At 54.7% G+C, this 27,450-nt stretch overlaps 1 protein-coding gene across 1 annotated transcript in view; it reads left to right on the forward strand.

The window, feature by feature from the left end:
- Nucleotides 1–15,288, forward strand: part of ATP10A (ATPase phospholipid transporting 10A (putative)) — a 90,294-nt gene extending 75,006 nt beyond the window's left edge. Inside the window, 9 exon segments of the mRNA XM_066355699.1 lie at nt 1,363–1,702; nt 3,042–3,118; nt 4,446–4,571; nt 8,818–9,018; nt 11,977–12,057; nt 12,143–12,247; nt 13,762–13,949; nt 14,392–14,935; nt 14,937–15,288. Coding sequence (XP_066211796.1) covers nt 1,363–1,702; nt 3,042–3,118; nt 4,446–4,571; nt 8,818–9,018; nt 11,977–12,057; nt 12,143–12,247; nt 13,762–13,949; nt 14,392–14,935; nt 14,937–14,969 — 1,695 coding nt within the window. The 3' untranslated portion in view covers nt 14,970–15,288.
- The last annotated feature ends 12,162 nt before the right edge of the window (nt 15,289–27,450 follow it).

The following is a 27,450-nucleotide window of genomic DNA, read 5'->3' on the forward strand; positions in this document are numbered from 1 at the left end:
GCTCGAGGCCGACGGCTCTGTCCTCTCCATCTTTTTCTCCTCTAGTTTGGCTCACTTTTCTAAATATAAAAGGTCCCCATCCCCCCACCCCCAAGAAAAAAAGAACGCGTGCTGGACACACAGGCTAGTTTTTCTGCAGTGCGGTGCATGAACTCGGTCACAAGGCCGCCTCGCCGTCCGCCAAGGACCAGGAGGCACTGAACCTCCCTGGAAAGAACGAGTCTGTTCCTGGACACAGTTGTCCTTCCTGCAGCCTCTGTCCCCTGACCCTGCAGGGACCCCCACCCCCAGCTGGTCTTCCTGCTCTCTTCCTGGAACCCAGAGTCTGTTTGGGAAGAACATGGCCAATGAGGAGGATTAGGGATTATGCCTTTTTTTTTTTTTTTTTTTTTTTTTTTTTTTGCATTTTTCTGAAGCTGGAAACGGGGAGGCAGTCAGACAGACTCCCGCATGCGCCCGACCAGGATCCACCCGGCACGCCCACCAGGGGGCGATGCTCTGCCCCTCCGGGGCGTCGCCATGTTGCGACCAGAGCCACTCTAGCACCTGGGGCAGAGGCCACAGAGCCATCCCCAGCGCCCGGGCCATCTTTGCTCCAATGGAGCCTCAGCTGCGGGAGGGGAAGAGAGAGACAGAGAGGAAGGAGAGGGGGACAGGTGGAGAAGCAGATGGGCGCTTCTCCTATGTGCCCTGGCCTGGAATCGAACCCGGGACCCCTGCATGCCAGGCCGACGCTCTACCACTGAGCCAACCAGCCTGGGCGCCTTTTTTTTTTTTTTTACTTTATTTTCCTGGTCAACTGGGGAGCATGGAAGGAACATGAAGACTTCCCTATTTTCAGGGGTCCGTCCTGACAAGGGTTTGGAAAGGGGCTTTGTGCCCTGTGGTCCGGTCTCTGCATAGGGGCTGGGAGGGGCTGAGTGAGAGCCTCAGGGAGTCCTCGGAGGAGAGTGCACGCCGGCTCCTCCCGTCTCACCGGCCAGAACGGAGCCGCTGTGTGCTCAGGCCTCCTGGAGCGGCGTCCCCTTCCAGCGCCTTCGCCACCACGTGGGAATTGACAGGAGCCCTCCACGGGCCCCCTTCTCCTGTGCGGGAAGCTGCCCTCTTTAACCAGCCCAGTCTGAGGAGGGACCCTGGGCAGCGCCTGCAGCCTGGCTCTTCCCGCGGCAGGAGACCCAGATGTGTTTGGGGTGGGGTTGGAGGGGCGGCCCGGTGTGTGCTGTGTGCTGTGTGCTGTGTGCTGTGTGCTGTGGCCGAGTCGGCTGCAGCGCCCCCTTGTGTCCACTCCCAGGAGGGGCGGCCTGCTGTGTGCTGTGTGCTGTGGCCGAGTCAGCCGTAGTGCCCCCTTGTGTCCACTCCCAGGAGGCGTGCGCGGCCCTGCTGGACCAATGTCTCTGCTACGTCCAGGCCGGGGGCCCCCGCGTCCCCCTGGAGAAGGCCCCCGGCAGCGGCGGCCCCAACGTGAGCGTGGGGTTCTCCCCTCTCTTCACGCCCTCTGAGACCGCCACCTCCGGCCCCGGCCCAAGCCTCGTGATCGATGGGAGGAGTCTGGCCTACGCCCTGGAGAAGAGCCTGGAAGACAAGTTTCTGTTCCTCGCCAAGCGGTGCCGGTCGGTCCTGTGCTGCCGCTCGACCCCCCTGCAGAAGAGCATGGTGGTGAAGCTGGTCAGGACCAAGCTCAAGGCCATGACCTTGGCCATCGGTACGTGGTCGGGCCCGCCCGCCCGCCCCATTCATGCACCCGCTGCAACACAAAGTGCTCCCTCGTGTGCGCTCGCTCTCTCTCTCTCTGTCGCTCTCTCTCTTTGGCCTACATATAAAATCACACCCAATGAGATACACCGCAGCCTGTCCCAGATAGAAAGCCGCCAAGGCGGGGGTCACAGTGATAGCCGCCCCCCCCCCTCCCGTAGGAGGAGGTCAGCACTGCCACTGTGGTCCGAGAAAACGGGGACGTGTTCTGCCGGTTTCCAGGGAGATGAGGTGGCAGTCACCATGGGCGGAGGGCCCCGCCTGGTCATCATCATCAACCCTGGGCCAACTCGGAACCAAGGGGCTTTGGCAGGGGCTTCCGGTCACGGAGGTGCCTGGGGTCCAAGGCTTCCTGGTGCCGGGAGGACCCAGCGACCTGGGCGATCAGCCTCCCCATCGCCTTGTGATGGTTCCCAGACAGGCTGGAATTAAATAACTTCATCCCCAGATTTGAATAGCTGGAACCTTTTACAGTCTTTAAGGAAAGGGTTGTGCCTCTGTGAGTGGTTTTTCCTGGCAGCTTGTCGGCCTGGAGAGCCTTCCAGATCCCTCTTCCGTGGTACCTGGTGGTCACCCACCCCCTGCCCCCTGCCCGGGCATCTTCCCCCGTCCATGTCTGGTTCAGGGTCAGTTCTGGGTCTGGCCTCCCGCGGGGTTCAGGGACTCAGCAGCTCCACCTGCTGGCTAGGGCCGGGAAAACCCGCAGGTCACTGCGAGAAAAGGGTGATGATGCCCGTGACCCCAGATGATCAGTTGTTGTTTCCATCCGCTGAGAACTCACACCTGCACGAAAGTTGAGTCTCAAATAGAGCATCCTCGCCAACTAGTAGTGATGACACTGCTTCCCGCAGAAGGTCCCCGAGAGCCCCGTGCTCATTGATGCAGGCACGGGGCTGGTCACCGGGACAGAGTGGAGGCCAGGGTGGGGCCTGGGTCTGAAGTGGAGTATGCTGAGCGTGGTGGCCGTGGAGACCACCCACCCAGCACCCCCTGAGGGCTTTGGTAACCGCCAGGCTGAGCAGTGAGCATGCCCCCGGTCCAGGCAGAGGGAAGACAGACAGACAGACAGCCCTTCCCTGGGGCTGGAGTGACCTGACCTGTGAGAGGCAGGAGCAGAGGAGCCTGGGGGGCTGGTTCCGGGGCTGCGTCCCCCACAAAACCCTGCTCTTCCCGAGACCCTTTCCCCCCCGGGGGACTCGGTCCGGTGGGGACCTCACGGAAGAGCCGTCCGGCCGATCTGATTCCACGCCCCTGTGCTCACACGTTCTGCCTGCCTGTGCCGCTTGCAGGGGACGGAGCCAACGACGTCAGCATGATCCAGGTGGCCGACGTGGGCGTGGGGATCTCGGGCCAGGAGGGGATGCAGGTAAAGACCCTGTGGGGGGCCGCCCCGGGTGACCACACAGCTGGCTGCCACGCCTTTCTTCCCCGGGGGCTCTGTCCGGCATTGCTGGAGGGTGGTTGGCCTTCCGCAGGACGGAAGCTCGCCTGCTGCTGAGCCAACAGCAGAAGGGCAGGCGAAGGTGACTCCATGTTGAGGATGCCGTGTGCAGGGGACAGGTCCGCCTGTGTCCACAAGTATATTTTTGCAAAGTGAAGTAGAACAGAGAGGGAAGGTGAGTCCTCACCTCTTCAGTGGCCATTCCTGCCTCCTCATCCAATGGCAGAGGGGTTTTTCCTTTTTTATTTTTAACGGCCCCCGAACACACGTGACACCCTTTGGAAAACTGATTCTGCTGTCGTTGGAAGCTGGGACCACTGGAAACATGGACTGTGGCCATCTTGACTCACCAAGGGTCATCCCTGCCTCAGCGTGTGGAATGACCCCCTGAAGATACGGCAATATCTCTCTCTTCGTGACGTTGTCTTTGATTTTTGTTTGTTTGTTTTTTCTTTTCCAAGTAGCATCTTTCCTGACAGGCTGGGTTCCAAGTCATTCTGGGCACACAGAGGGTGGCATGTGCCATGGCACCGGTCTGGCCCAGTTAGCTTAGCTGGGGACAGAATGACCCTCAGTGAAATGAAGGGACGCTTCTGTCCCACACCCCTGACCCTGTCACCTCTTCTGTCCGTGGAGGAAACCTGTTGTCCCCACTCACCCCCCGGTGATGTCCGGTGTCCTGTGGTGACCACCCTGCGATGGGGTCACACGGATGCCAGCACAGCCATGGGCCCGGCCTTACTTTTCACCGTTGGCTCCAAGAAAAAGGACCCAAAATGCACCTCCTAGGAAGGACGGCCGACCGTCTGCCTCCTTCATACAGGGAGGGGGGGGTGTGGTCCACGGTCGGGTCAGGACCCCGATGCGATGTTGATGAATAAAGGGTTAAGGGGCAGAGAACAGTTAGGGTGACCCCCTGCACCCCCCAAAATAGATAGACGTTGGCGTGTTAAAGAAAGCCTGGGAAGGAGAAAGCACACACTCCCCACGAACCCACTGCTCAGGTCGACACGACATCTTAAGTGTGTCCTCTAAGATGACACCCAAAGTCCCCGTCGAGATAGAGGTTTTCTTGCCTCAAAGGAGATAACGAGAGCTGGGGGTCATCCATGCCTTGGCCAGTCACACACACGCGAGCCGTGTCCGGAGCTGGGTTTCTCCGTCCGTGTTCTGCCTTGCGTGGGGGGGGGGGGGACACACTGCGCGCCGCGTGCGGTGCCGCCGGTCACGGGGTCCCCCTCCCCCTAGCCAGGCGGTGATGGCCAGCGACTTCGCGGTGCCCCGCTTCCGCCACCTCGAGAGGCTGCTGATGGTCCACGGGCACTGGTGTTACTCCCGCCTCGCCAACATGGTGCTCTACTTCTTCTACAAAAACACGGTAGGCACCAGGCGCCGCGGGTCCCGGAGGGTTGGAAGGAGACGGCCGGAGATGCGTGAGGACCACACCCCGGACGCGGCCGGCGCGGTTCCGTCCGGCCTGGCCTTGCACCCTGTAGCCTCGGAAGTCTGCGTCATGGGTGCAGGAGGTTGGCCACACCCCGGGAGAGAAAGAAGGGGGTGGAAACGGGCAGATCCAACAAGATTGTCCCGTTTACGGTTTCATCGTGAGATGTGGAGTGACCGGGAGGTCCCAGTGGTGTGCACGGAGTCCCCTGGCCAGGCTGGTAAGGAGGAGTCAAGGCCGTGTTCAACCCCGGTCCACAGGACTCCGGCCCCTCAGCTCTTAACAGACCTGTCCATGTGTGTGTGTGGGGAGGTGACCGCCAACGTGACTGCCGACCGGAGTCCTCCAGTCAGTGAGCAGGGGGGTCCCAGGACACGCAGGGGTCTTGTCACACTGTCTCGTATACTGGGTGGGGTAGACACACTCCCCCTCCCCCTGTGCGGTCAGCTCAGTCTGAAGGGGACCCTTCGGTGAGGTCTTGCCCAGCCTGGTGGGCTGAGGCCAGTTCTGTCCGGGGGCTCTGATCCAGGGTCCTGGTCCATTTCATGTGGAATCCAACACTGGACTCAGTTTCCTCAGTACTAAGACCCGGGCAGACAGGTACCATTCTCCGTGGCCTTCCAGGAGGGACCGAGGCCGTTCCAGGACCCTGCTCCACATGTGCGTGAGGGACAGAGAGACATCTGTGGGGGAGATTCTGGGCTTCCCCTTGCCACCCAGCCTCTGAGGTCTGGGGTCCAAGGAACAAACACGGAGACAGAATATACAAACTCGGGTTAGGTGGTCGTCCAGGGCGGCCCCCTTGACCTGCCTCTGCCGACGGGAGGCCACAGCTCCACGGTCAAGACTGCCCTGTCATCTTCTGAGAAAGGATGAAGTACAATCCCTGAAAAGGTGTATTTATTTTATTTCTCTAATTCCATTTTAAAATCTCCATGCTAACCATCGGTGCACCTCTTCTTTATGTTTTTGGTGGTGTTTTTTTGTTTGTTTGTTTGTTTTTAATTTTTTTACCTGCCCAGGCGGTAGCGCAGTGGGTAAAGTGTTGGCCTGGAACACAGAGGACCCAGGTTCAAAACCCTGAGGTCGCTGGCTTGAGCGCAGGATCGTAGATATGACCCCATGGTCTCTGGCTTGAACAAGGGGTCACTCGCTCAGCTGGAGCCCCCTGGTCAAGGCAGCTATGAGAAATCAATCAATGAACAACTAAGGAGCCGCAATGAAGAAACGGATGCTCCTCATCTCTCTCCCTTCCTGTCTGTCTGTCCCTCTCTCTGTCTTTCTCTCTCTGTCTCTCTTGCTAAAAGATAAATAAATAAATAAATAAATTATACTTCTATTGATTTTAGAGAAAGAGGAAGGGGGACAGAGAGAGAAACATTGACCTGTTGTTCCACTAATCTCTGCATTCATTGGTTGATTCTTGTCTGTGCTCTGACTGGGGATCGAACCCATAACCACAGCGCACGGGGACGACACTCTAAGCAGTGGAACTAACCAGCCAGGGCTCCTGTCCGTTCCGTCAATCGCTTGTTCTGGAGGTCGAGCCCAGCCTGCCTTTTCCCGCCTGTGCCTGTCCTCCGGTTCTCTCCCCATTTATAGGAACGTCTTCTAGCAGACGAGCCCAGATGTGCAGGCCTGCCCAGGGCGTGTCTGATGGGCTTGGCGGGGAAGTGAACTCAGATTCCGTTTTGCCCGGGACTCGGTGTGAGGAAGGCTGTCCTGTGTCCTTGCTCGGCCACAGCCCTCTGACCCCCTTGCAGCCCCAGCCCTGAGGTTCTTGCATCCTCGACTCCCGGAGGGATGGATGGGGGCTGTGAGGGAAGGAAGGAGGGCTGGGGTGGGGTGGGGGGGACAGGGGGCCCTGGCCCTGCGGCTGCCGTTCATTCATCGTGCGGTCTGGACCAAGGCGTTTGCTTTCTACGGGTTTGGTTTGGTTTGGTTTGGTTTGGTTTTGTGTGTAACCTACAAATCCAAATGTGGGAGTTGAGCTCTACTCTGTAGCACCTCATGAACGTTTCCCAGACGGAGAGGAGGGCGCTGACCTTCCTTGGCAGAGGAGGGACCGAGCTGGCCCCCTGGAGTGGGCACCGCGCACCTGTCCTCGCTGAGGGCACGGGGACAGGAAGGAGAAAGGGGGGAGGGGTTCCTTCTTTTACTCCATCTCAAGACGGAGGGCCCCCCTGTCCACCAGCATGTCGGTCCACACGAGACCGTTCCAGGGTGCTCGCTCTGCCTCCCAAAGTGAGAGGAATTCACTCGTTTTGAGGAATATGTCAGCCTCCTTCTGATGAAGAGAAGTTTCCATAGCAACGGTGGTTTTTGGTACCACGGGGAGGAGAGAGGGTGGAGGGGGGTAAAAAGAACAGAAAGGAACCTCGGTTGTCTTCGTACTTTTTCTCCTCTTTCTCCTGACACGCACAGCACCAGTGACTCAGGAGGCTGAGCCTGGGCGGGGGGGGGAGGGAACGAGGCCGACAGGGGCGGGGGGGGGGGGGGTTTAGAAACCAGGGAGAAAGTCCAGGAAAAAGCCAGGTCTGTGCGGGTTTCAGTGTTGAAGGGGAACGTCACACCCCCCGTCGCAGGTTGGGGTGGGGCTGGGAGGATGTTTGTTGCGACAGGTTCTGTCCAACAGTCTCTCCTTGTTATCTGGTCTTCAGAACCTGGGCGCTGGTTCTGTCTGGTCAGGAAACTGAAGCTCGAAGGGGGGGTCAATGGCCGCATCAAGGTCAGAATGGTAGACAGTGACAGCTCCAAGCCGTTATCTGTGGTGCCCAGCAAAGAATATCCCTTTGCCTCTGGGGACTGCCCACGCCCCCCAGGCTGAGAGACCCCCCAGCTGAGCGGTGGGACAGACGGGGTTGGTGACTCACGCCGTGACCGTAGTCGAGTCACTGAAGATTCTTGGACCTCGATTTCCTTTTCTGGGAACGCGGCAGTCACGCTGGCCCCGCCCGAGCCTCCGACAAGGGAAATGACTGTCCTGTGAACGGGGACAACAAAAAACGGGTGGGGGCCTGACCTGTGGTGGCGCAGTGGATAAAGCGTCGACCTGGAAATGCTGAGGTCGCCGGTTCAAAACCCTGGGCTTGCCTGGTCAAGGCACATATGGGAGTTGATGCTTCCAGCTCCTCCCCCCTTCTCTCTCTCTGTCTCTGTCTCTCTCTCTCTTCTCTCTAAAAATGAATAAATAAAAAATAAAAAAACGGGTGGGGGGCGGGGTGAGTTTCAATGGTAGGCAGAGAGCTCTAGGGAGTTCTTCAGATGTGTCAGCTCATTAATCCTTATCACAACACAGCCCAGGACCCTTGTTGCTACGGCCCATTCGTGGATAAGGATGTTGAAACAGAGGGGTGAAGTGAGCTTTGCCAAGCTGCACGGTTAATAACTAAGAATGTCATGGCCTCCCCCCCAATAAAAGCACACGGCCACTCCACTGGTGTTCAGTGGTCAAACAGGAGTGTGAAGAGATGAACCCAGCTTGTCCTCTCCGGAGCATGGGTTTGAGCAGGCCGTTGAACCTTTCTTGACCCTCACTTTCCTGTTGGCAACGCGGGGGTAGCTGTAAGGACCAGACGGTGCCTACAGCTCGTCCGCCGGCCACCTGCCCCGTGGACGCTCTCGGCCAAGGACGGCGACGTTGGCGTCCTCACTGAGCCACCGTGCTTGTGCATGTCCTGCTACCCGGGGGGCTCCATAATCGCCCGCTCTTCCTCATCAAAAGGGGATAGAACTAAAAAGGGGCGCGCGGTGGGGAAAGGATCTGGGCTATAGCACAGGTAGGTTGAGTTCAGAGCCACAGAGGGAGGGGTACAAGGTGGGCGAGTCCCCTGGTCCTCTAGAAATACGAGCAAGTCCAGCCGTGGCCAGAGCTTGGTTCTGTTTCCCGAGAATGTTCTGTGGGTCTCCTGTCCCAAGACGTCCTTCAAGGGCCGTTCCTGGGGACTCCTGGCTCTCATCACCCATCCTCTGTTCTCATGGGGACGAGGACATCCCCCGTGGGGGAGGGGACTGCAGGCCACCAGGGCGGGGCTGCCTTGGGAGGAAAGCCCACCGCCGTCCACACCGGGCCACCCGACTGCAGTTACACTTGGCGAGACCCTCCGAGCCCCTCGGAGCTCTGCTCTGCCAGGCGCCCGGGACCTGCCCCGTGCCCACGCCCGCCTCCTCCTCCTTCCAGATGTTCGTGGGTCTCCTGTTTTGGTTCCAGTTCCACTGTGGCTTCTCAGCGTCCGCCATGATCGACCAGTGGTACCTGATCTTCTTCAACCTGCTCTTCTCGTCGCTCCCCCAGCTGGTGACGGGGGTGCTGGACAAGGACGTGCCGGACCACGTGCTGCTGACCAAGCCGCAGCTCTACAGGAGCGGCCAGAGCATGGAGGTGAGGCCCCGGGCTCTCTCCTGCCCGGTCTGTGCACCCTCTGCGAATGCCAGCCCCTGGCCTTGCCTAGGACGACAAACTCTTGTTCATTTGTTTATTTTTATGATTGATTTTCAAGAGGAAAGGGGAGAGAGAGATCAATTGGTTGGGCCACTGATTCATGCATTCATTGGTGGATTCTTGTATGTGCCCTGACCGGGGGGATCGAACCGCAACTTTGGTGTATCAGGACGATGCTCTAACCCAGGGGTCCCCAAACTACGGCCCGCGGGCCACATGCGGCCCCCTGAGGCCATTTATCCGGCCCCCGCAGCACTTCTGGAAGGGGCACCTCTTTCATTGGTGGTCAGTGAGAGGAGCACATTGACCTTCTCATTAGCCAAAAGCAGGCCCATATTTCCCATTGAAATACTGGTCAGTTTGTTGATTTAAATTTACTTGTTATTTATTTTAAATATTGTATTTGTTCCCATTTTGGTTTTTTTTATTTTAAAATAAGATATGTGCAGTGTGCATAGGGATTTGTTTATAGTTTTTTTTTATAGTCTGGCCCTTCAAGGGTCTGAGGGACAGTGAACTGGCCCCCTGTGTAAAAAGTTTGGGGACCCCTGCTCTAACCAATGGGGCTGCCCGGCCAGGGCTCCTAGGACCGAATCTGAACATTCTAGAATCTGACCAGTTAGAGGGGAAAAGAATTCTGTTTCCACGACTGTGCGTGGTGGTGGGCGTGGTGACAGTGTCGGGGTCGTGCATGTATCCAGACCCATCAAGACGGATGCGTTAGCCTGACCAGGCGGTGGCGCAGTGGATAGAGCATCGGACTGGGATGCGAAGGACCCGGGTTCGAGACCCCCCAGGTGGGTCCCGGCTTCAGCGCGGGATCATCTGGTTTGAGCAAGGGGTCACTAGGTCTGCTGTAGCCCCCCCCCCCCGCACCCCCGTCACGGCACATGAAAAAGCAATCAGTGAACAACTAAGGAGCCGCAACGAATAAGTGATGCTTCTCATCTCTCTCCCTTCCTGTCTGTCTGTCCCTATCTGACTTTCTCTGTCTCTTGTCAAAAAAAAAAGGAGGGGTGATTCGTTAAGTGTGTGCAGAGTTCATAGATCATTTGACTTCAACACAGCCTTTAGAAAGGGAGAACTAATATATATATATATATATATATATGCTGGGTGTATATATATATTGGGGTGAAATCTCTCCCTACACTGGAGTCTGGAAGCCTGAGGAAATCTAAGTCAGGGTGACAGTCATAGCTGCTGTCTGAGCAGGATTTTTTTGTTGTTGTTGTTTTTTTTTTCTAAAACAACCACCCTCCAAAAAGGGACTTTTTAGCATGGGAAGATAAACTGATATAAATACATGTAAACACACCACCGGGATTGACGTGCTCATGACCAGCTACTCCTGGCCAGCTGGTGACAGTGAGCCTGTTAAGGACTTCTCCTCGTGCTAGGGGACCGGGTGACGCCCCTCTGCTCGTATCACCACCTGAGGTCTCTAATCAGAGCTTGTCTGCTGACCCCTCGACGTCCCCTGGTCACCTCTGTTGACCTGAGGCTCCCCAGGACGCAGAGACACAGGCAGCCGGGGGTGCCAGGGGCCCCGGGGCGTCTGGAAGGCTGATGTGGAGGAGCCCTGCTCGTCCCTGTCACCTTGGGGACTTTTCGTTCTGCCCACTAAGTTAGGCCCTCACCCTCCACGGTGGGGCCGGGGCCCGGGGCGTCAGCCCTGTGGGGTCAGGTGGCCGACGGGAAGGGGTCAGCGGGCACCTTTCCCAGTGCCCAGCGCACGCCGCTCCTGGCCGCTTTGCACGCTGTGCGCACAAACACGGTTAGGTGCACGGGGCCACCCAGGCCATGAAGACTTGGTGGGTCTGCGTCAAGGTTAATTTTGCCTTTGGTATATAGCTTTTCTGCTTTGTTTTGTTTTTTTAATGTTTATAGATTGATTTTCAAGAAAGAAAAAAGAAAATATTGACCTGTTGTTCCCCTTATTCGTGCATTCTTTGGTTTGATTCTTGTGTGTGTGCCCTGACTGGGGGGTCGAACCTGCAACCTTGGTGTATCAGGATGACGCTCTAACCAACTGAGCTACCCAGCTGGGGCCAACAGCTTTTCGATTTTGACATTCGGAAACATCCATAATTGAATTCTAAATGATCACTTTTAAGACACACAGGGGAGCCTGACCAGGTGGTAGCACAATGGATAGAGCGTCGGACTGGGATGTGGAAGACCCAGGTTGGAAACCCTGAGGTCACCAGCTTGAGCCTAAGGTTACTGGCTCGAGCAAGGGGTCACTGGCGGCTTTGCTGTAGCCCCCTGGTCAAGGCACATATGAGAAAGCAATCAATGAACAACTAAGGAGCCGCAACAAAGAGTTGATGCTTCTCATCTCTCTCCCTTCCTGTCTGTCTGTCTGTTCCTCTCTCTGACTCTGTCTCTGTCTCTGTCACACACACAAAAAAAAGGAAAAAGAAACACAGGAGCCCTAGCTGGGTAGCTCAGTTGGTTAGAGCGTCATCCCTAAACAGCAAGGTTGTGGGTTCAATCCCCAGTCAGGGGACATACGGGAAGCAACTGATGAACACACAACACGCAACCAAGTGGAACAACAAGTGAGTGCTTCTCTCTCTCCCTCTCTCTCTCTCTCTCTCTCTCTCTCTCTCTCTCTCGTCCCCTCCTCTCCCACCAGGAGGGGGCCCGGGATTCCCGGCACCCTCTGCTCCACAGGGATGCGTCTTAGGTTGACGCTGAACCTCGTGTAGCTGCTCTTGTTGGCACAGAGGGCTCCGCAGGTGTCTGGTGTTTTCTCACCAGGTGCTCTAGGACCCCTCTCTCCAAACGTCCAGAAGGAGCAAGCGTCCCCAGGGTGCTGGACCTGTGATGTCCGGGACGACGTGGAGAGACGGGCGCGTCCCGGTCATCACCGCGCTCGTGTCTGTGTCCCAGGAATACCGGCCCCGCACCTTCTGGATCAACATGGCGGACGCGGCCTTCCAGAGCCTGGTCTGCTTTCTCCTCCCGTACCTGGTGAGCTGTCACCTCTCCCCCCGTCCCCACCCCACAGGGTCACCCAGCCACCCACAGACCCGGGACCCTGCTGTCTGTCTCCCAGGCCTACTACGACACGGATGTGGACGTGTTCACCTGGGGGACCCCCGTCACCACCATCGCCCTGCTCACCTTCCTGCTGCACCTGGGCATCGAGACCAAGACCTGGGTGAGGGCCGTGGGCGGGACCCCCCTGGGTGAGGGCCGTGGGCGGGACCCCCGGCCATGCCGGTCCGGGAGATCCAGAAGGTTCTGAGCAAACAAGGGGGGAGGTACTATAAAGCCAGCCTGATCCTCCAGCCCACCATGTGCAGTGGTCCCCAACCCCCGGGCCACGGACCGGTAGCGGTCTGTGGGCCATTTTGGTACCAGTCAGCAGAGAAAGAATAAATAACTTACATTATTTCCGTTTTATTTATATTTAAGTCTGAACGATGTTTTATTTTTTAAAAATGACCAGATTCCCTCTGTTACATCCGTCTAAGACTCACTCTTGACCAGGGGTCCCCAAACTACGGCCTGCGGGCCACATGCGGCCCCGTGAGGCCATTTATCTGGCCCCCGCCGCACTTCTGGAAGGGGCACCTCTTTCATAGGTGCATAGTTCCCATTGAAATACTGGTCAGTTTGTTGATTTAAATTTACTTGTTTGTTATTTTAAATATTGTATTTCTTCCCGTTTTGTTTTTTTACTTTAAAATAAGATATGTGCAGTGTGCATAGGGATTTCATAGTTCATAGTTTTTTTTGTAGTCCGGCCCTCCAACGGTCTGAGGGACGGTGAACTGGCCCCCTGTGTAAAAAGTTTGGGGACCCCTGCTCTTGACGCTTGTCTCGGTCACGTGATACATTTATCCGTCCCACCCTAAAGGCCGATCCGTGAAAATATTCTCTGACATTAAACCTGTCCGTGGCCCAAAAAAGGTTGGGGACCACTGCTCTGGAGATCCTGCTCAGTTTGCGCCCCCCGCTCCTGGGCAGCACCAGTCCCTTCCGTCCCCTTCCGCCCCTCCCCTGACACCCCTGTCACATCCCCACTGTGTCCAGGCTGGTCCACCAGTCCCCAGGCCCCTCCCCTGACACCCCTGTCACATCCCCACTGTGTCCAGGCTGGTCCACCAGTCCCTTCCGCCTCTCCCCTGACACCCCTGTCACATCCCCACTGTGTCCAGGCTGGTCCACCAGGTCCCCAGGCCCCACCCACCAGCCATGCCAATCAGCCCCGTTCTCATGAATCCCTTAGAACAGGGGTCGGGAACCTGTGGCTCGCCAGCCAGATGTGGGTCTTTTGATGGCCGCATCTGGCTTGCAGACCAATCTTTAATAAAAAATAATAATGTTAAAAATGTAAAACATTCTCATGTATTTACAATCCATTCATTTCCTACCACTCATGTTCATGGTTGCGGGTGGCTGGAGCCAATCACAGCTGTCCTCTGGGACTACACCAAATTTTTATTGGATAATGTGTCGCGTACACGGGTCGTTGTATGGCTCTCACGGAATTACATTTTAAAATATGTGGCGTTCATGGCTCCCTCAGCCAAAAAGGTTCCCGACCCCTGCCTTAGAACATCCCCGCCACTCACGCTGACCAGTGCCTGTTTATGGGAATAACAGCCCCTTCTCTCCCTCTCTCTCTCTCTCTCTCTCTCTCTCTCTGCCCCGCCCCCATCACCCCAGACCTGGCTCAACTGGACCACGTGTGGCTTCAGTGCCCTTTTATTTTTCACGGTGGCTTTCGTCTACAATGCCTCCTGTGCCACATGCTTCCCCCCGTCCAACCCCTACTGGACCATGCAGACCCTGGTGGGCGACCCCATCTTCTACTTGATCTGTCTCATCACGCCCGTCACCGCGCTGCTGCCTAGGTGGGTGTCGGGGATGGGGCCCCCCTCCCCCCCAGTGTCCTCGGGGAGCCCTGACAATAGCCTCTCCACCGCCCAGTCTGCGCCCTGTGCGGACCCCGCTGACCGCTGACCCGCCCTGTGCGGACCCCACTGACCGCTGACCCGCCCTGTGTGGACCCCGCTGACCGCTGACCCGCCCTGTGCGGACCCCGCTGACCGCTGACCCGCCCTGTGTGGACCCCGCTGACCGCTGACCCGCCTTGTGTGGACCCCGCTGACCGCTGACCCGCCCTGTGTGGACCCCGCTGACCGCTGACCCGCCCTGTGCGGACCCCGCTGACCAGTGACCCGCCCTGTGTGGACCCCGCTGACCGCTGACCCGCCCTGTGCGGACCCCGCTGACCGCTGACCCACCCTGTGCGGACCCCGCTGACCGCTGACCCGCCCTCTCTGCCCTCTCCAGGCTGTTCCTCAGAGCTCTGCAGGGCAGCCTGTTCCCCACGCAGCTGCAGCTGGCCCGTCAGCTGGCCCAGCGGTCCCCCAAGAAACTCGGCGCTCCCGGGGGGCCTCGGCAAGGCTTCCCCAGACCCGACCCCGACCCCGACCCATCATCTGAACAGAGCTGCCTCAGCACCGCGGGCTCCGTCCCCGAGGACTGCGCCTCCCGGGGCTCCTGGTTCACCCTGAGGCCGCCCAGCTCCCCGGAGGTCACCAGCGAGGAGCCCGGCGCAGTGAACATCAGCGTGCCTTTGAGGGAGGGGTCGAGCGGCCACCCCCCGGGGACCTGCGCGCCCAGGCAGGCTGCCCTGGAAAGGTGTCCAGAGGACTCCAAGAGGAAACTGTCGCACAGCGGCAGGGCCACCCCCCTGTCCATCTTCAGTCTCCCCAACCTCCGCTCGCTCCGCTGGCTGTCCCCGCTGTCGCTGGTCAGCGGGCTGGGCAGCGTCCTGCACTTTTCCCGGAGCGGTTTACAGATGGACAAGCAGGAGGCCGAGTTTCTGCCTGGCCCCCTCACAGCCGGACCAGGACCTGGTGGCTTAGGCCCCCCGGACACACGGACACACCTTCTCTAGGGGACTCTTCCAGGGCAGGAGGCCTCGGCGAGGCCTTGATTGTTACTATGTTTCTTTTTTTTATATATATAGAACACAGATTATTTATGTTTCTTATTTGCACAGGAGAGTTCTAGCGAGAGATGGGTTTTATACCTTCCCCAGGCTCACCCCGAAGCGCAAGGTCCCCCCCCCCCCCCAGAAAGGAATGTTTATTTTTTAGAAGTTCTAAATTAGAGTATATGTTAAAAGAAAAGCCAGAACTTTAACATATATATATATATATATATTAAAAAAACAGTTCAAGATGCGTGACCCTCGGAAAAGTACATCTGGATTGGTGGAGTGTTTTTTTTTTTCCTTTTCCACCTCATTTTGTAAAAAAAGGCCGTGTGATTGGTTTTGTTTTTTTTTGTTTGTTTGTTTGTTTGTTGATTGGTTTTGTTTGACATGTGTTGAGTGTGGCCTCCCCCTCCCAACGTGTGAATGTACGTGTGTGCAGTGGTCCGGGGTGGGGGGGTGGACAGCAGTGTAGGGAGGTGATGGGGGGGGTCAGCACAGCCCAGGAGCCCCCGGTGGCAGGTCCCCCACAGTCTGTCCCCAATCCCCACGACTTGGGAAGGGAGGGTGGGACTCCCACTTCATCCAGGAAAAGGGGAAACCTGAGATTTCAAGAAAGACACCTGTGTGGAGGTCATCGCTGTGCTGGATTGGACGCAGGCGTTGAGCGAGTCCCGTCTGTAAGAGGCCACTGTTGTGTGAAATGATGAATAAGTGACCCCACAGAGCATGTCCCCAGGACCGCAGGGTACTTCCTCCACGGAGGGTCCTTTGTAGGCACCAGGCAGAAAGCAGATGTGACACACGGGCCATCCGTTGGGACATCCTGACAGTGACTTACACCCCGGAGCCCTGCACCAGGCTACCAGCAACCCCATCCCTACCCGTCCTGCCCACACGCTAGGCTTTTGACGTGGGTATTTCTAGGCATTTTTGTCTTGATGAGTCATTATTCCCATCCCTCTAAACAGAGAAAATGACAGGGGAAAAAATGATTTAAAAAAAATTTCCAAAGTGTGTGATATATATATATAGATGCGTGACCCTCGGAAAAGTACATCTGGATTGGTGGAGTGTTCCTCACAGACGAAGATGTATGAATCAAATACTTTTTATATTTTGAATTTACTTTCAATTTGTCTTTTAAAGTTAGACTTCTTTTATATCAGAATTGTTTTATTTTTATTTTTATTTATTGATGAGACACAGAAACATCGATTTGTGCTTCCATTTATTTATACATTTACTGGTTGATTCTTGTATGTGCCCTGACCAGGGATCGAACCTGCAACCTTGGTATATGGAGAAAACACTCTTACCTGACTGAGCTACCCGGCCAGGGCCAGGACCAGGACATTTTCTTGTCTGCTTTTCACTTGCTTTTAAATATGTTTCCCTTTTCTCCCCTTTTCCACGGATAGGGGCATGTTTCCATCCCAATAATCCCATAGAGGGAGACAGACATACAGACAGAGGGAGAAATTATTTGATTGACGAGACAGTATTTGTTATATTTAATTGAGGACGATTTTAAAATCTTTTATTGATTGATTTTTAGAGAGAGGAAGAGAGAGAGAGAGGAACCTTGATCTGTTCCTGTACGTACCCTGACAGGCAACTTTGAAGCTCCCTGGGGCCAAGACCATTTTTAGAATGAACAAACATCGTTGGGACCTTTGACCCTGGCACTTTGGCCCCAGGCCATACTGGGAAGCCCATGGACATTTCAAGAAATAAAAACCAATTCCACCAGCTCCCTGCTGTGGAAAAAAACATGGGCCCTTGGAAACACACATAATTCCACCGGCATTTATCAATAGCTTACCATAAAAGGAGTTCCATACGGGGTATCCCTTGAAACCTCAGATATTATTTAGAGATTACCAAAAACTTTCCTATTTTTGGTCTTTTCTAATTAAATCATGCCCGGGGAGCCTGCCAGGCAGTTCTACTGCTGAAGATAATATTCTTTTATTTATTTATTTATTTATTTTCAAAAAGGAAGTGTGATATTCCATTCCACTGTGTAGGGGGGGAGGGGAGGAATGAGATTCTTGGCCACACCCCAACATGCAGCTACATTGTTGACCCCTTCCGTGGAGCCCACGTGACACGTTCTAAAACACATGACCCTTCTGCTAGAGGGAGGCACCTGTGTTACCACGAGCCTCGCCCCCTTCCTAGGCTGGGAGGGGGGTGGGTCCTGTGTTCAGCCTGGCGCCCCCTCCACCCCCCCCCCACCCTTGGGCAAACTGCAGATTGCATCAGAAATCATGCGGTGTTTTCCGGGGTCCGGGGTAGAACAGAGCCAAGCCTCTGGTGCTCAGCTTCTGTGCGGTGCAGAGAGCCCGCCTGGGGCCACTCGGAAGCCTGGATGAAAGAGCTCCCCCCCAGCCCCACACCTGCGCCCTCTCCCCTCCACCGCCCGCCCCCGGGAGTGTGTGCGCGGCTCTGAGTTATTTTTGGCTGCGGTCTGCAGCTGCCTGCGGCTTCCCGGCTTCCCGCGGGTGAGTCTGCAGAACGCGGCCGAGGCGCTGCCCCCTCTCCCCGCGCGCTGCCAGGGAGTCCCAAACCGGGCCCGGTGTCAGAATCCAACACGGAGCCACACAGCCCCGCCCCAGCCCAGGGCTGCGGAGAGATCCCTTGAGATGAATCAGGATGCAGCCTTGAAGAGAAGAATCCCCTTATTTTCCCAACGAGAGGCCGATAGGATGCTACACCTCTGGGAATCACCGTTTACAAAAGCTTGCCCTTAACGTTCTTATAAAACTTAGCCCAGGAGGGAGGCTGCTAAGACGCGTATGGCCGGGAAGTGATGGGGTGGGGTGGGTCCCAGAAAGAAAGTGCCTGTAGGGAACCCCCTGGGAAGGCTTTCTAACTGTCCCCGACCCTAACACACGCACACACACACACACACACACACACCCCAGTGAATGACTTCTATCTGCAAACTGTCCCCGACCCTAACACACACACACACCACAGTGAACGACTTCTGTCTGCAAAGCACTCCGGTTCTTAGATGTTAGAGAGAAGCCGCATCTCCGTGAGTTTGTCAGATACTTCCCCTCTCTCTACATCTCTGAGCTTTGAAGTCAGTGAACTCAGCCACCTGGGACGAGGTGAAAGGAACCCAGCGCCCCGCCTGGAGGACCCCTGAAGTCACTTCACTAGACGGTGACTCCCACATTTTACAACTCCTCTCATCCTCCCTCCCTCCCTCCCTCCTCCCCTCACCCCCCTAGGAGGGGGTGGTCTGCTTTCTGTCACTGTAGGTGGGCCTGTCCTTTCTATGTGTTTTTCTACAAATAAAACCGCACTGCCCGTGGTCCCCTGGCTTGTTTTCTCTCAGCCTATCGTTATTTTGAGGTGGCCCTACCGTGGGGTTGCATGAATTATAAAGAAGTTCATTCCTGCCCTGGCCGGTTGGCTCAGTGGTAGAGCGTCGGCCTGGCGTGCAGAAGTCCTGGGTTCGATCCCCAGCCAGGGCACATAGGAGAAGTGCCCATCTGCTTCTCCACCCCTCCCCCTCTCCTTCCTCTCTGTCTCTCTCTTCCCCTCCCGCAGCCAAGGCTCCATTGGAGCAAAGATGGCCCGGGCGCTGGGGATGGCTCCTTGGCCTCTGCCCCAGGCACTAGACTGGCTCTGGTCGCAACAGAGCGACGCCCCAGAGGGGCAGAGCATAGCCCCCTGGTGGGCGTGCCGGGTGGATCCCTGTTGAGCGCATGCGGGAGTCTGTCTGGCTGTCTCTCCCCGTTTCCAGCTTCAGAAAAATACAAAGAAAACCCTCCCCCCCCAAAAAAAGAAGTTCATTTCTGTTCGATGCTGAAAAGTAGCCTACTGTGTGGAGAGAAGAGTGTTTACTCAACGCCCCCACCCTGATGGACGGTGGGGAGGTTCGCAGTTCTCAGCTCTTACCCGGGGGCTGCAGTGAACACTGGGGTGTTAGTCTTTGCAGGGACATAGGTTTCCTTCTCTCCTGGTTAAACACCTAACTAGCAGAATCGCTGGATCCTATCCTAGGGTTGCATGCAACTCTTGAAAAACACAAAGGCTGCTGGAAGCCTGACCTGTGGGGGCGCAGTGGATAAAGCTTTGACCTGGAATACCGAGGTCACCGGTTCAAAACCCAGGGCTTGCCCGCTCAAGTCACATATGAGAAGCAACGAAGGGGGGTCCTCGGGTTACGACAGTGTCGACGTAAGGGCGTTTCAGAGCTGATGATGCTCACTCCCATTAAAACCTAAAAAAACTGAGTTGTGAGTTGTGGGGTGTAGGGCCAGTTGCCACGGCGATCATCACAGCGACCTGGCCCATGCAGGTTCACATTGGATTCGGACAGTCGGTAAAGAAACAACGGAGCCAAAAACTGGTGGGCCGTCATCTTTAATCCTAGCTTGCACCCAGCGGGCAAGTAAAAACACACACTGGGCTCCAAAACCCACTCATTCAGTGCTCACAAAGCTACTGGCTTATCCGAGTTTCCTAGAATCAAAGGTTTCTAGCTCACCAGACTTATTCTCCTCAGTTCCCCATCTCCTTCCTTCTCCCTAAACAAACTCTGCACTAACTGGCTTCTCACTCAGCACTCCACCGTCTTGGCTGCTTCTCCTCTCCTCCACGTGGCCTCTCTCTGCTCTCTGCTCTCTCATGCTAATCTCAGAAACTGAGAGAGCAAGCTCCCGTTCTGCTCCCATTTTATAGTGTAGAAATCAAAACCTTTAATCCAATATACAAAATAGGAAGTTTCTAATACAAAGTCACTTATCTGAGGCATGATGGGATTGCACCACCCCACATCTAAAAAGATGGGAAAGGCTTAGTCCTAAAACCAAGCCCCAGCCTGACCAGGTGGTGGCATAGTGGCTAGAGCAGGGGTCCCCAAACTTTTTACACAGGGGGCCAGTTCACTGTCCCTCAGACCGTTGGAGGGCCAGACTATAAAAAAAACTATGAACAAATCCCTATGCACACTGCACATACCTTATTTTAAAGTAAAAAAACAAAACAGAAACAAATACAATATTTAAAATAAAGAACAAGTAAATTTAAATCAACAAACTGACCAGTATTTCAATGGGAACTATGCTCCTCTCACTGACCACCAATGAAAGAGGTGCTCCTTCCGGAAGGGCGGTGGGGCTGGATAAATGGCCTCAGAGGGCCGCATGTGGCCCGCGGGCCATAGTTTGGGGACCCCTGGGCTAGAGCATCGGACTGGGATGCAGACAACCCAGGTTCGAGACTCCGAGGTCGCCTGCTTGAGCGCGGGCTCATCTGGTTTGAGGAAAAGCTCACCAGCTTGGACCCAAGGTCGCTGGCTCCAGCAAGGGGTCACTCGGTCTGCTGAAGGCCCGCGGTCAAGGCACATATGAGAAAGCAATCAAGGAACAACTAAGGTGTTGTAATGCGCAATGAAAAACTAATGATTGATGCTTCTCATCTCTCTCTGTCCCTGTCTATCCCTCTCTCAGACTCACTCTCTGTCTCTGTAAAAAAAAAACACACAAAAAAACAAACAAGCCCCAGGCTACAAGGATCCTATCTGCCCACAGCCCGTCCCCAACACACATTAATATCACCTGGGCGACAGCTTCCACGTGGGCAGCGCCATCTTTAACAAAGTGAGTTATACTATATTTTATCTGCCCAACATGGGGTAAACAAGTGTTTTATAGGATTGCTCCCCTGTATCTGGGAGGCACCAGGTGTGTGTAGTCTAGGGGAGGCTGCAGGTGCTTGCCCTCAGAGCAGCAGATTGCCTTCCTGCTTGGGAGGGGCCGTTGTTCTCGAAGGGGGTTTTTTCATAGACCCAGTTTTGCTGGAGGGAGAGAAAGAGAGAGCGCGCGGGCGCTGAGGGGCTTGGGAGCCCTGTTTGGTTTTTTTGTTTTTGTTTTTTGGGGTTTTTTTTGGCATGTCAGAAAGAGGGACAGATAGGGACAGACAGGAAGGGAGAGAGATGAGAAACATCAATTCTTTGTTGCAACACCTCAGTTGTTCATTGATTGCTTTCTCATGTGTGCCTTGACCGTGGGGCTACAGCAGACCGAGTATCCCCTTGCTCAAACCAGTGACCTTGGGTCCAAGCTGGTGAGCTTTTGCTCAAACCAGATGAGCCTATGCTCAAGCTGGTGACCTCAGGGTCTCGAACCTGGGTCCTCGGCATCCCAGTCTGACGCTCTATCCACTGCGCCACCGCCTGGTCAGGCAGGAGCCCTGTTTTTGTAGGAATCCATGGGAGTCCAAAAGACCAGAGTCACAGGCTTTATTGAAAGGAAGAAAGGAACCCTGCCAGGCACTTCTCTGGGGGAAAAGAGCACCGGTTACAGACTAGGGGCGAGTTATATAGTGTTTGGGAGAGCCTGAGGGGATACTGAGGCAAAAGTCCTGGTATGTCCGGAATGCTCCTTCTTGGGGGGCTTGCCAGCTTCTCTGTCTCAGGGGCGATAGTCCAGTAAGGGTGAGGTCTGACAGATAAGCGGAACATCAAGAGGGCAGTTTGGAATACATGTATCTATCAGTTTTGATGGTGGGGGGCCCCTGAGTCCAGGTGAGTCCTGAAAGAGAAAGGGAAGGGGGTCTTCCCCGCCTGTCCGCCCCTCCACCGTTAAAAGACTTTAATGAACGGAATGGCCCACCATTTTCTGGTTCCACGGTTCTTTTACCGTCCTGCCCGAACCCAGTGGGAACCGCCCAGCGGCGGCCACTGGCTTACATTGAGGATGCCTGGCAAGACTGTAGGCAGATTCCGGAAGAGAAGATATCGTCAGTCTTCCAGACCAGCCCGGAACAACTCTGTAAGCAGGTAGGGAGGCCTGCAGCAAATCCCGTCCCCTCCACATCAGCTGCTTCTCGAGAGGAAACACCTGTCGTACAGGTAGAATCATCTCCAGCGTCTCCTGACTGGTCCTCAGGCAATCCCGAGTCACCTGACCCCGTGTCTCCAGCACCTGCTGCGGGTTCTCCTGCCTCTCCAGCTTCCTCCTGCCCATGGGTGACTCTCTCCCACCTTAAATGCCCCTTCCGGGGTGCAAGCCAACCTCAGGAATGAAGGTAAGGAGTGTTTTTTACACTCATTTTTTCTGTTACTACAGTATAGGGCAGGGGTCCCCAAACTACGGCCCGCAGGCCACATGCGGCCCCCTGAGGCCATTTATCCGGCCCCCCGCGCACTTCCGGAAGGGGCACCTCTTTCATTGGTGGTCATTGGCAGCATCGCTCACGTACAGTACTACTTCCGGTGACGCAGGATGCACGCGTCACGGCTCAGGAAGCGCGTCATATCACTTGTTACAGCTAGCAGTGACAAATATGGAACTGGACATTGACCATCTCATTAGCCAAAAGCAGGCCCATATTTCCCGTTGAAATACTGGTCAGTTTGTTGATTTAAATTTACTTGTTCTTTATTTTAAATATTGTATTTGTTCCCGTTTTGTTTTTTTACTTTAAAATAAGATATGTGCAGTATGCATTGGGATTTGTTCATAGTTTTTTTTTATAGTCCGGCCCTCCAACGGTCTGAGAGACAGTGAACTGGCCCCCTGTGTAAAAAGTTTGGGGACCCCTGGTATAGGGTATAGTGCGGTATATTTACGTCCTTTTCCTTTTTCTGTGGCTTAGTTGTGTTTTTATGTTCTAGATGATGATGTTAGGATAGGCAAGTGACTTAGGCAAAGGGTGTGTTTTGACTTAACAGCAAAATTCCGTCATGTCACTGGCATAGGAACGGAACTGTGTCGTCACCCGAGGACCTCCCTGTACCATGATGTTGGGCAGATAAAATATATTATGCGCCTGACCTGTGGTGGCGCAGTGGATAAAGCGTCAACCTGGAAATCCTGAGGTCGCTGGTTAGAAACCCTGGGCTTGCCTGGTCAAGGCACATATGGGAGTTGATGCTTCTAGCTCCTCCCCCCTTCTCTCTCTCTCTGTCTTTCCCTCTCCTCTCTAAAATGAATAAACAAAAAATAAAAATTTATAAAAAAAATTTTTTTAAAAGATTGGCATGTGAGTCCACTTAAAAAAATTATATATATATATATATTGTGTGTATATATATATATATATATATATTATGCTCACTTTGTTAAAGATGGTGCTGCCCACATGGAAGCCCGTCGCCCAGGTGATATTAATGTGTGTTGGGGGCGGGCTGTGGGCAGGTAGGATCCTTGTAGCCTGGGGCTTGGTTTTAGGACTAAGCCTTTCCCACCCTTTTTGATGTGGGGTGGTGCAATCCCATCATGCCTCAGATAAGTGACTTTGTATCAGAGACTTCCTATTTTGTATATTGGATTAAAGGTTTTGAATCTACACTATAAAATGGGGGCAGAACAGGAGCTTGCTCTCTTGGTTCCTGAAATTAGCATGAGAGAGCAGAGAGCAGAGAAAGGCCACATGGAGGAGGCCAGGAGAAGCAGCCAAGATGGCAGAGTGCTGAAGGAAAAGCCAGTTTGTGCAGAGTTTGTGCTGGGAGAAGGAAAGAGATGAGGAACAGAGGTGAATAAGTCTGGTGAGCTAGAAACCTTTTGTAAGGTCAGTGGATAATGGGAAAGGTCAGGCCCGGGAACTTTGGCTAGGACCACCCACAACCAAGTGCGCCAAAAGAAACTTCCCAGGAGCCCTTTGGAAAACAGCGACCGTCTGCCAGCCAGTGAGATTTCACCACGTCATATTAGCTCCACCACCCTAGGGACCCTTTAAATATCCCTCACACAGGTCACCCCTTGCGACTTCCCTGGCCTCCATCTTTCCTCGGGGCCAGGGAACCTCGCCAGGCGGGGATGCACACTCTGTACTCAGTAAAGCCTATTACTATTCCACACTTCGTGGCTCCGGCCTCTTCCTGCCTTCTTGGCGGGGGAAAAATACCTTACACCTTTGGTTCTAGGAAACTCGGATAAAGTCAGTAGCTTGGTGAGCACTGAATGAGTGGGTTTTGGAGCCCAGTGTGTGTTTTTACTTGCCCGCCAGGTGCAAGCTAGGATTAAAGATGATGGCCCACCAGTTTGTGACTCCGTTGTTTCTTTACCGACTGTCCGAATCCAATGCGAACCTGCTTGTGAATGGCCATGATGGTTGTCCGGTAGTTGCCTTGGAGTTGGGTTGTGAAACCCTCCTTTGCCCTGAATTTTCCGGCAAGTGCTAATCTCACCGAAACCTCACACGCCCAAGTCCTCGGAATCATCCCTGAGGTTGTTCCAGGAACTGCATGCTTCACCAAACCCCCATCCCGCTGGCTGTTACCAACCCCCTCCTGCAAATATAAAAAACCCAAAAGTCCTAACCCGGGCGCGCCTTCACAGACCTGCGTCCTAGGGTCAGTGAACTCTCCCGGAGCTCCCAATAAAGCCTGATTCTGTTTATTCGGCTGATTGGTCTTTTGCTCATTCGCACATTGGCGGCATATAGGGGTCTTCCATCTTTCAATGGTGGCCCTGGCTACTGACTTCACACATGAAATGACGCTTCCCGCTGTTCCCCTCCCCCCTTTCTCTCTCTCTCTCTCTCTTTCTCACTCTCTGCTCTCTCTAAAAATAAATAAAGGGTGCTGGACCGCTTTCCAGAGTGCCTGCACCCCTGGGACAGTCCCCGCTGGTGTGTGACAGTCCCCAGGGACCTCCCCAACCTCACCCACTCATGCAGGATCAGCCTGCAGAACCGGACCAGGCAGTTAACTGTGTGTGTGGGGGGGGGGGGGAGCCTGCTGAGTCATTCGATGTGGATCTCTAACACAGAAAAGGAAGCTTAGGTAGGTTAGACCTCCTGCTTTGAGAAACATCTCAGTTAAGAAGTATCAGCGTGGGTCCCCGGAGCAAAAAATACTGGGATGTATGTGGGAAAAACAAAACAAAATAAAGTGCCTATGATGGGCATTCTGGTCCGTATGGGCTTCTCCAGCTGTACCCTTGGCTCTTCCTGGCTTCCCTGTGGTCCTGGCCTCCCCCCAGGCCCCCAGAATGGCTCCCCTCCTGGGGGTTCGAGCCCTTCCACACATCAGCACCCCGCCCAGGGTTGCTGTTAGCAACAAGAGAGAGCTAATGGTGTTGTAAGGTACCGAAAAGCTGAAAATTGATATTGATATTCTGGGAAGAAAGGTCAGGCTTTCCTGTCCCGTCCCTCCTTAGGGAGGGGAGGGAGAAGAATGTAGAAGTTTCTGGTCATTCAGTTTTAAATCTAAAATAAAGGTTAACTGAGAAACTTCTTCTCTTTCAATAGGAGGCAGAATTTACATACCTCCTTGCATTGATTGTAGTTCCAACCCCTTCCTGGAATCTTGAGGGTAAAATACCTCTAGGCTAGTGAGGGAAGAGGAACCCTGAAAGATTCCTAAATGTCTTTGATTGTGTTACCTTGAAAGTCCTTTTTTTTTTTTTTTTTTTTTTTTTTTATTCATTTTAGTTAGAGAGAAGGAAGGAGGAGCAGGAAGCATCAACTTTCTTTTTTTTTTTTTACAGAGACAGATTCAGAGAGAGGGATAGACAGGAACAGACAGACAGACAGGAAGGGAGAGAGATGAGAAGCATCAATCATTAGTTTTTCCTTGCGACACTGTAGTTGTTCATTGATTGCTTTCTCATATGTGCCTTGACCGTGGGGCTACAGCAGAGCGAGTAACCCCTTTCTCAAGCCAGTGACCTTGAGTCCAAGCTGGTGAGCTTTGCTCAAACCAGATGAGCCTGCACTCAAGCTGGAGACCTCGGGGTCTAGAACCTGGGTTCTACACATCCCAGTCCGACGCTCTATCCACTGCGCCACCGCCTGGTCAGGCTTACCTTGAAAGTCTTAATGTTTCTGTGTATCCCCTAAACAAATGTTGCCAGTTCGTACCATGATGTCATGCTCTCCCCCGCCCATGTGTGATCAAGGGTATATAAGCAGCCCCTGAACTATTTTTGGGACTGCACGATTTGGGCTTGCAGATGGCCCCGTGTCAGCCATATGCGACCAGCATATTAATAAATCTCCTCCTCTAATAAAACTCTTCAAAATTCATCTGGACTGGGTGTCTCTATGTGAACTCCATGAAGTGAGGTACAGTGCCTTTCAGAATCTGGGGTGCGGTACTTTATAACAATGGTTCAGCGCCAGGAGACCTCGTCCCACCACTTGGAAATCTGTGACCGTGCCAGGAGGGGTCATGGCTCAAGTCTCCATAACGACGGGGTCTGCATCCTTCAGAAGGTGCTGGCTGGCAGGTGGCAGGCGGAACCAGAGCTAGGGAGGGTGTCCCCTGCATCCCAGCAAAGTGAGTGAGTTCTTTCTGAGGACAAGAGAGTGAGGGGTGCTGGGTTTGGCAGCAAGGGGGCGTCAGGAGAGCCGGACGGAGGCGGTGGAGTGGGTCCCAGAGAAGAACCAGGTTGGAAAGAGAGGGAGACAGGCAGGAGGAGAAGTCAGAGCGAAAGATGCACAGATACAGCCTGACCAGGCGGTGGCACAGTGGATAGAGCGTCAGCCTGGGACACGGAGGACCCAGGTTCAAAACCCCAAGGTAACTGGCTTGAGTGTGGGATCACCAGCTTGAGCATGGACTCATCCGGCTTGCATGCGGGGGATCATAGACATGACCCCACGGTCACTGGCTTGAGCCCAAGATCGCCAGCTTGAGCAAGTGGCCACTTGAGTCTCCCTGGTCAAGGCACATGTGAGAAAGCAATCAATGAACAACTAAGGAGCCGCAACAAAGAACTGATGTTTCTCCTCTCTCTCCCCCTTCCTGTCTGTCTATCTCTGTCTCTCTCACTCGCTTGCTTAAAATATAAATAAATAAAAATACTTAAAAAAAAAAAAAGACAGAAGGGTCCAGGTCCGGGGACACAGCAGACAGACACCCCCCAGGTCTTGCCCAGAGGTTCACGTGTCCTGAGACCGTGGTTTTGTGCCTCCTGGATCTTTCCAGTCCCTGGAGACGGATCACCGTCTTTCAACAACAATCCGCTGGATTTGGATTGTAGGCAGAGGGTCAGTGGGAGCGGCCTGACTGCAAGATCCTGGCGGCAGCGCCGATCGCTGGCGGGCGTCCACAAGGCGAGGTGCTGCCGAATGGAGCGTTTCCCCGCAGACCCCACGCAGAGCTCGATTCCAGAGGCTCCCGCCCTGCTGCTGGCCACGGGTGAGCCGTCCACAGACACCACCCTACTGGTAGGCCCTTCACACACCACCGTTCCCTGTCCGCCGTTGGGAGTCGGCGTTTGGAGAGCCAGGTGGCCCCCCGCACCCCTTTTCAACACGATCCGACGTCCCTTTGCCCAACCATCCCCTCCATTCCAGACCGCCTCGAAGTCCACCTTCCTGTGCAGCCTCGCTGACCCCCCCTGGTGCAGGGGGACGGGATTCAAGTCCGGAAGACGAGTCGCATCTACGGCTGGAATTCAAAGTGCCAAGGGCGCTGGTGGCACCAGAGGGAC

The sequence above is a fragment of the Saccopteryx leptura genome, chromosome 13, assembly GCF_036850995.1.
Source record: "Saccopteryx leptura isolate mSacLep1 chromosome 13, mSacLep1_pri_phased_curated, whole genome shotgun sequence".
Taxonomy (NCBI): Eukaryota; Metazoa; Chordata; class Mammalia; order Chiroptera; family Emballonuridae; genus Saccopteryx; species Saccopteryx leptura.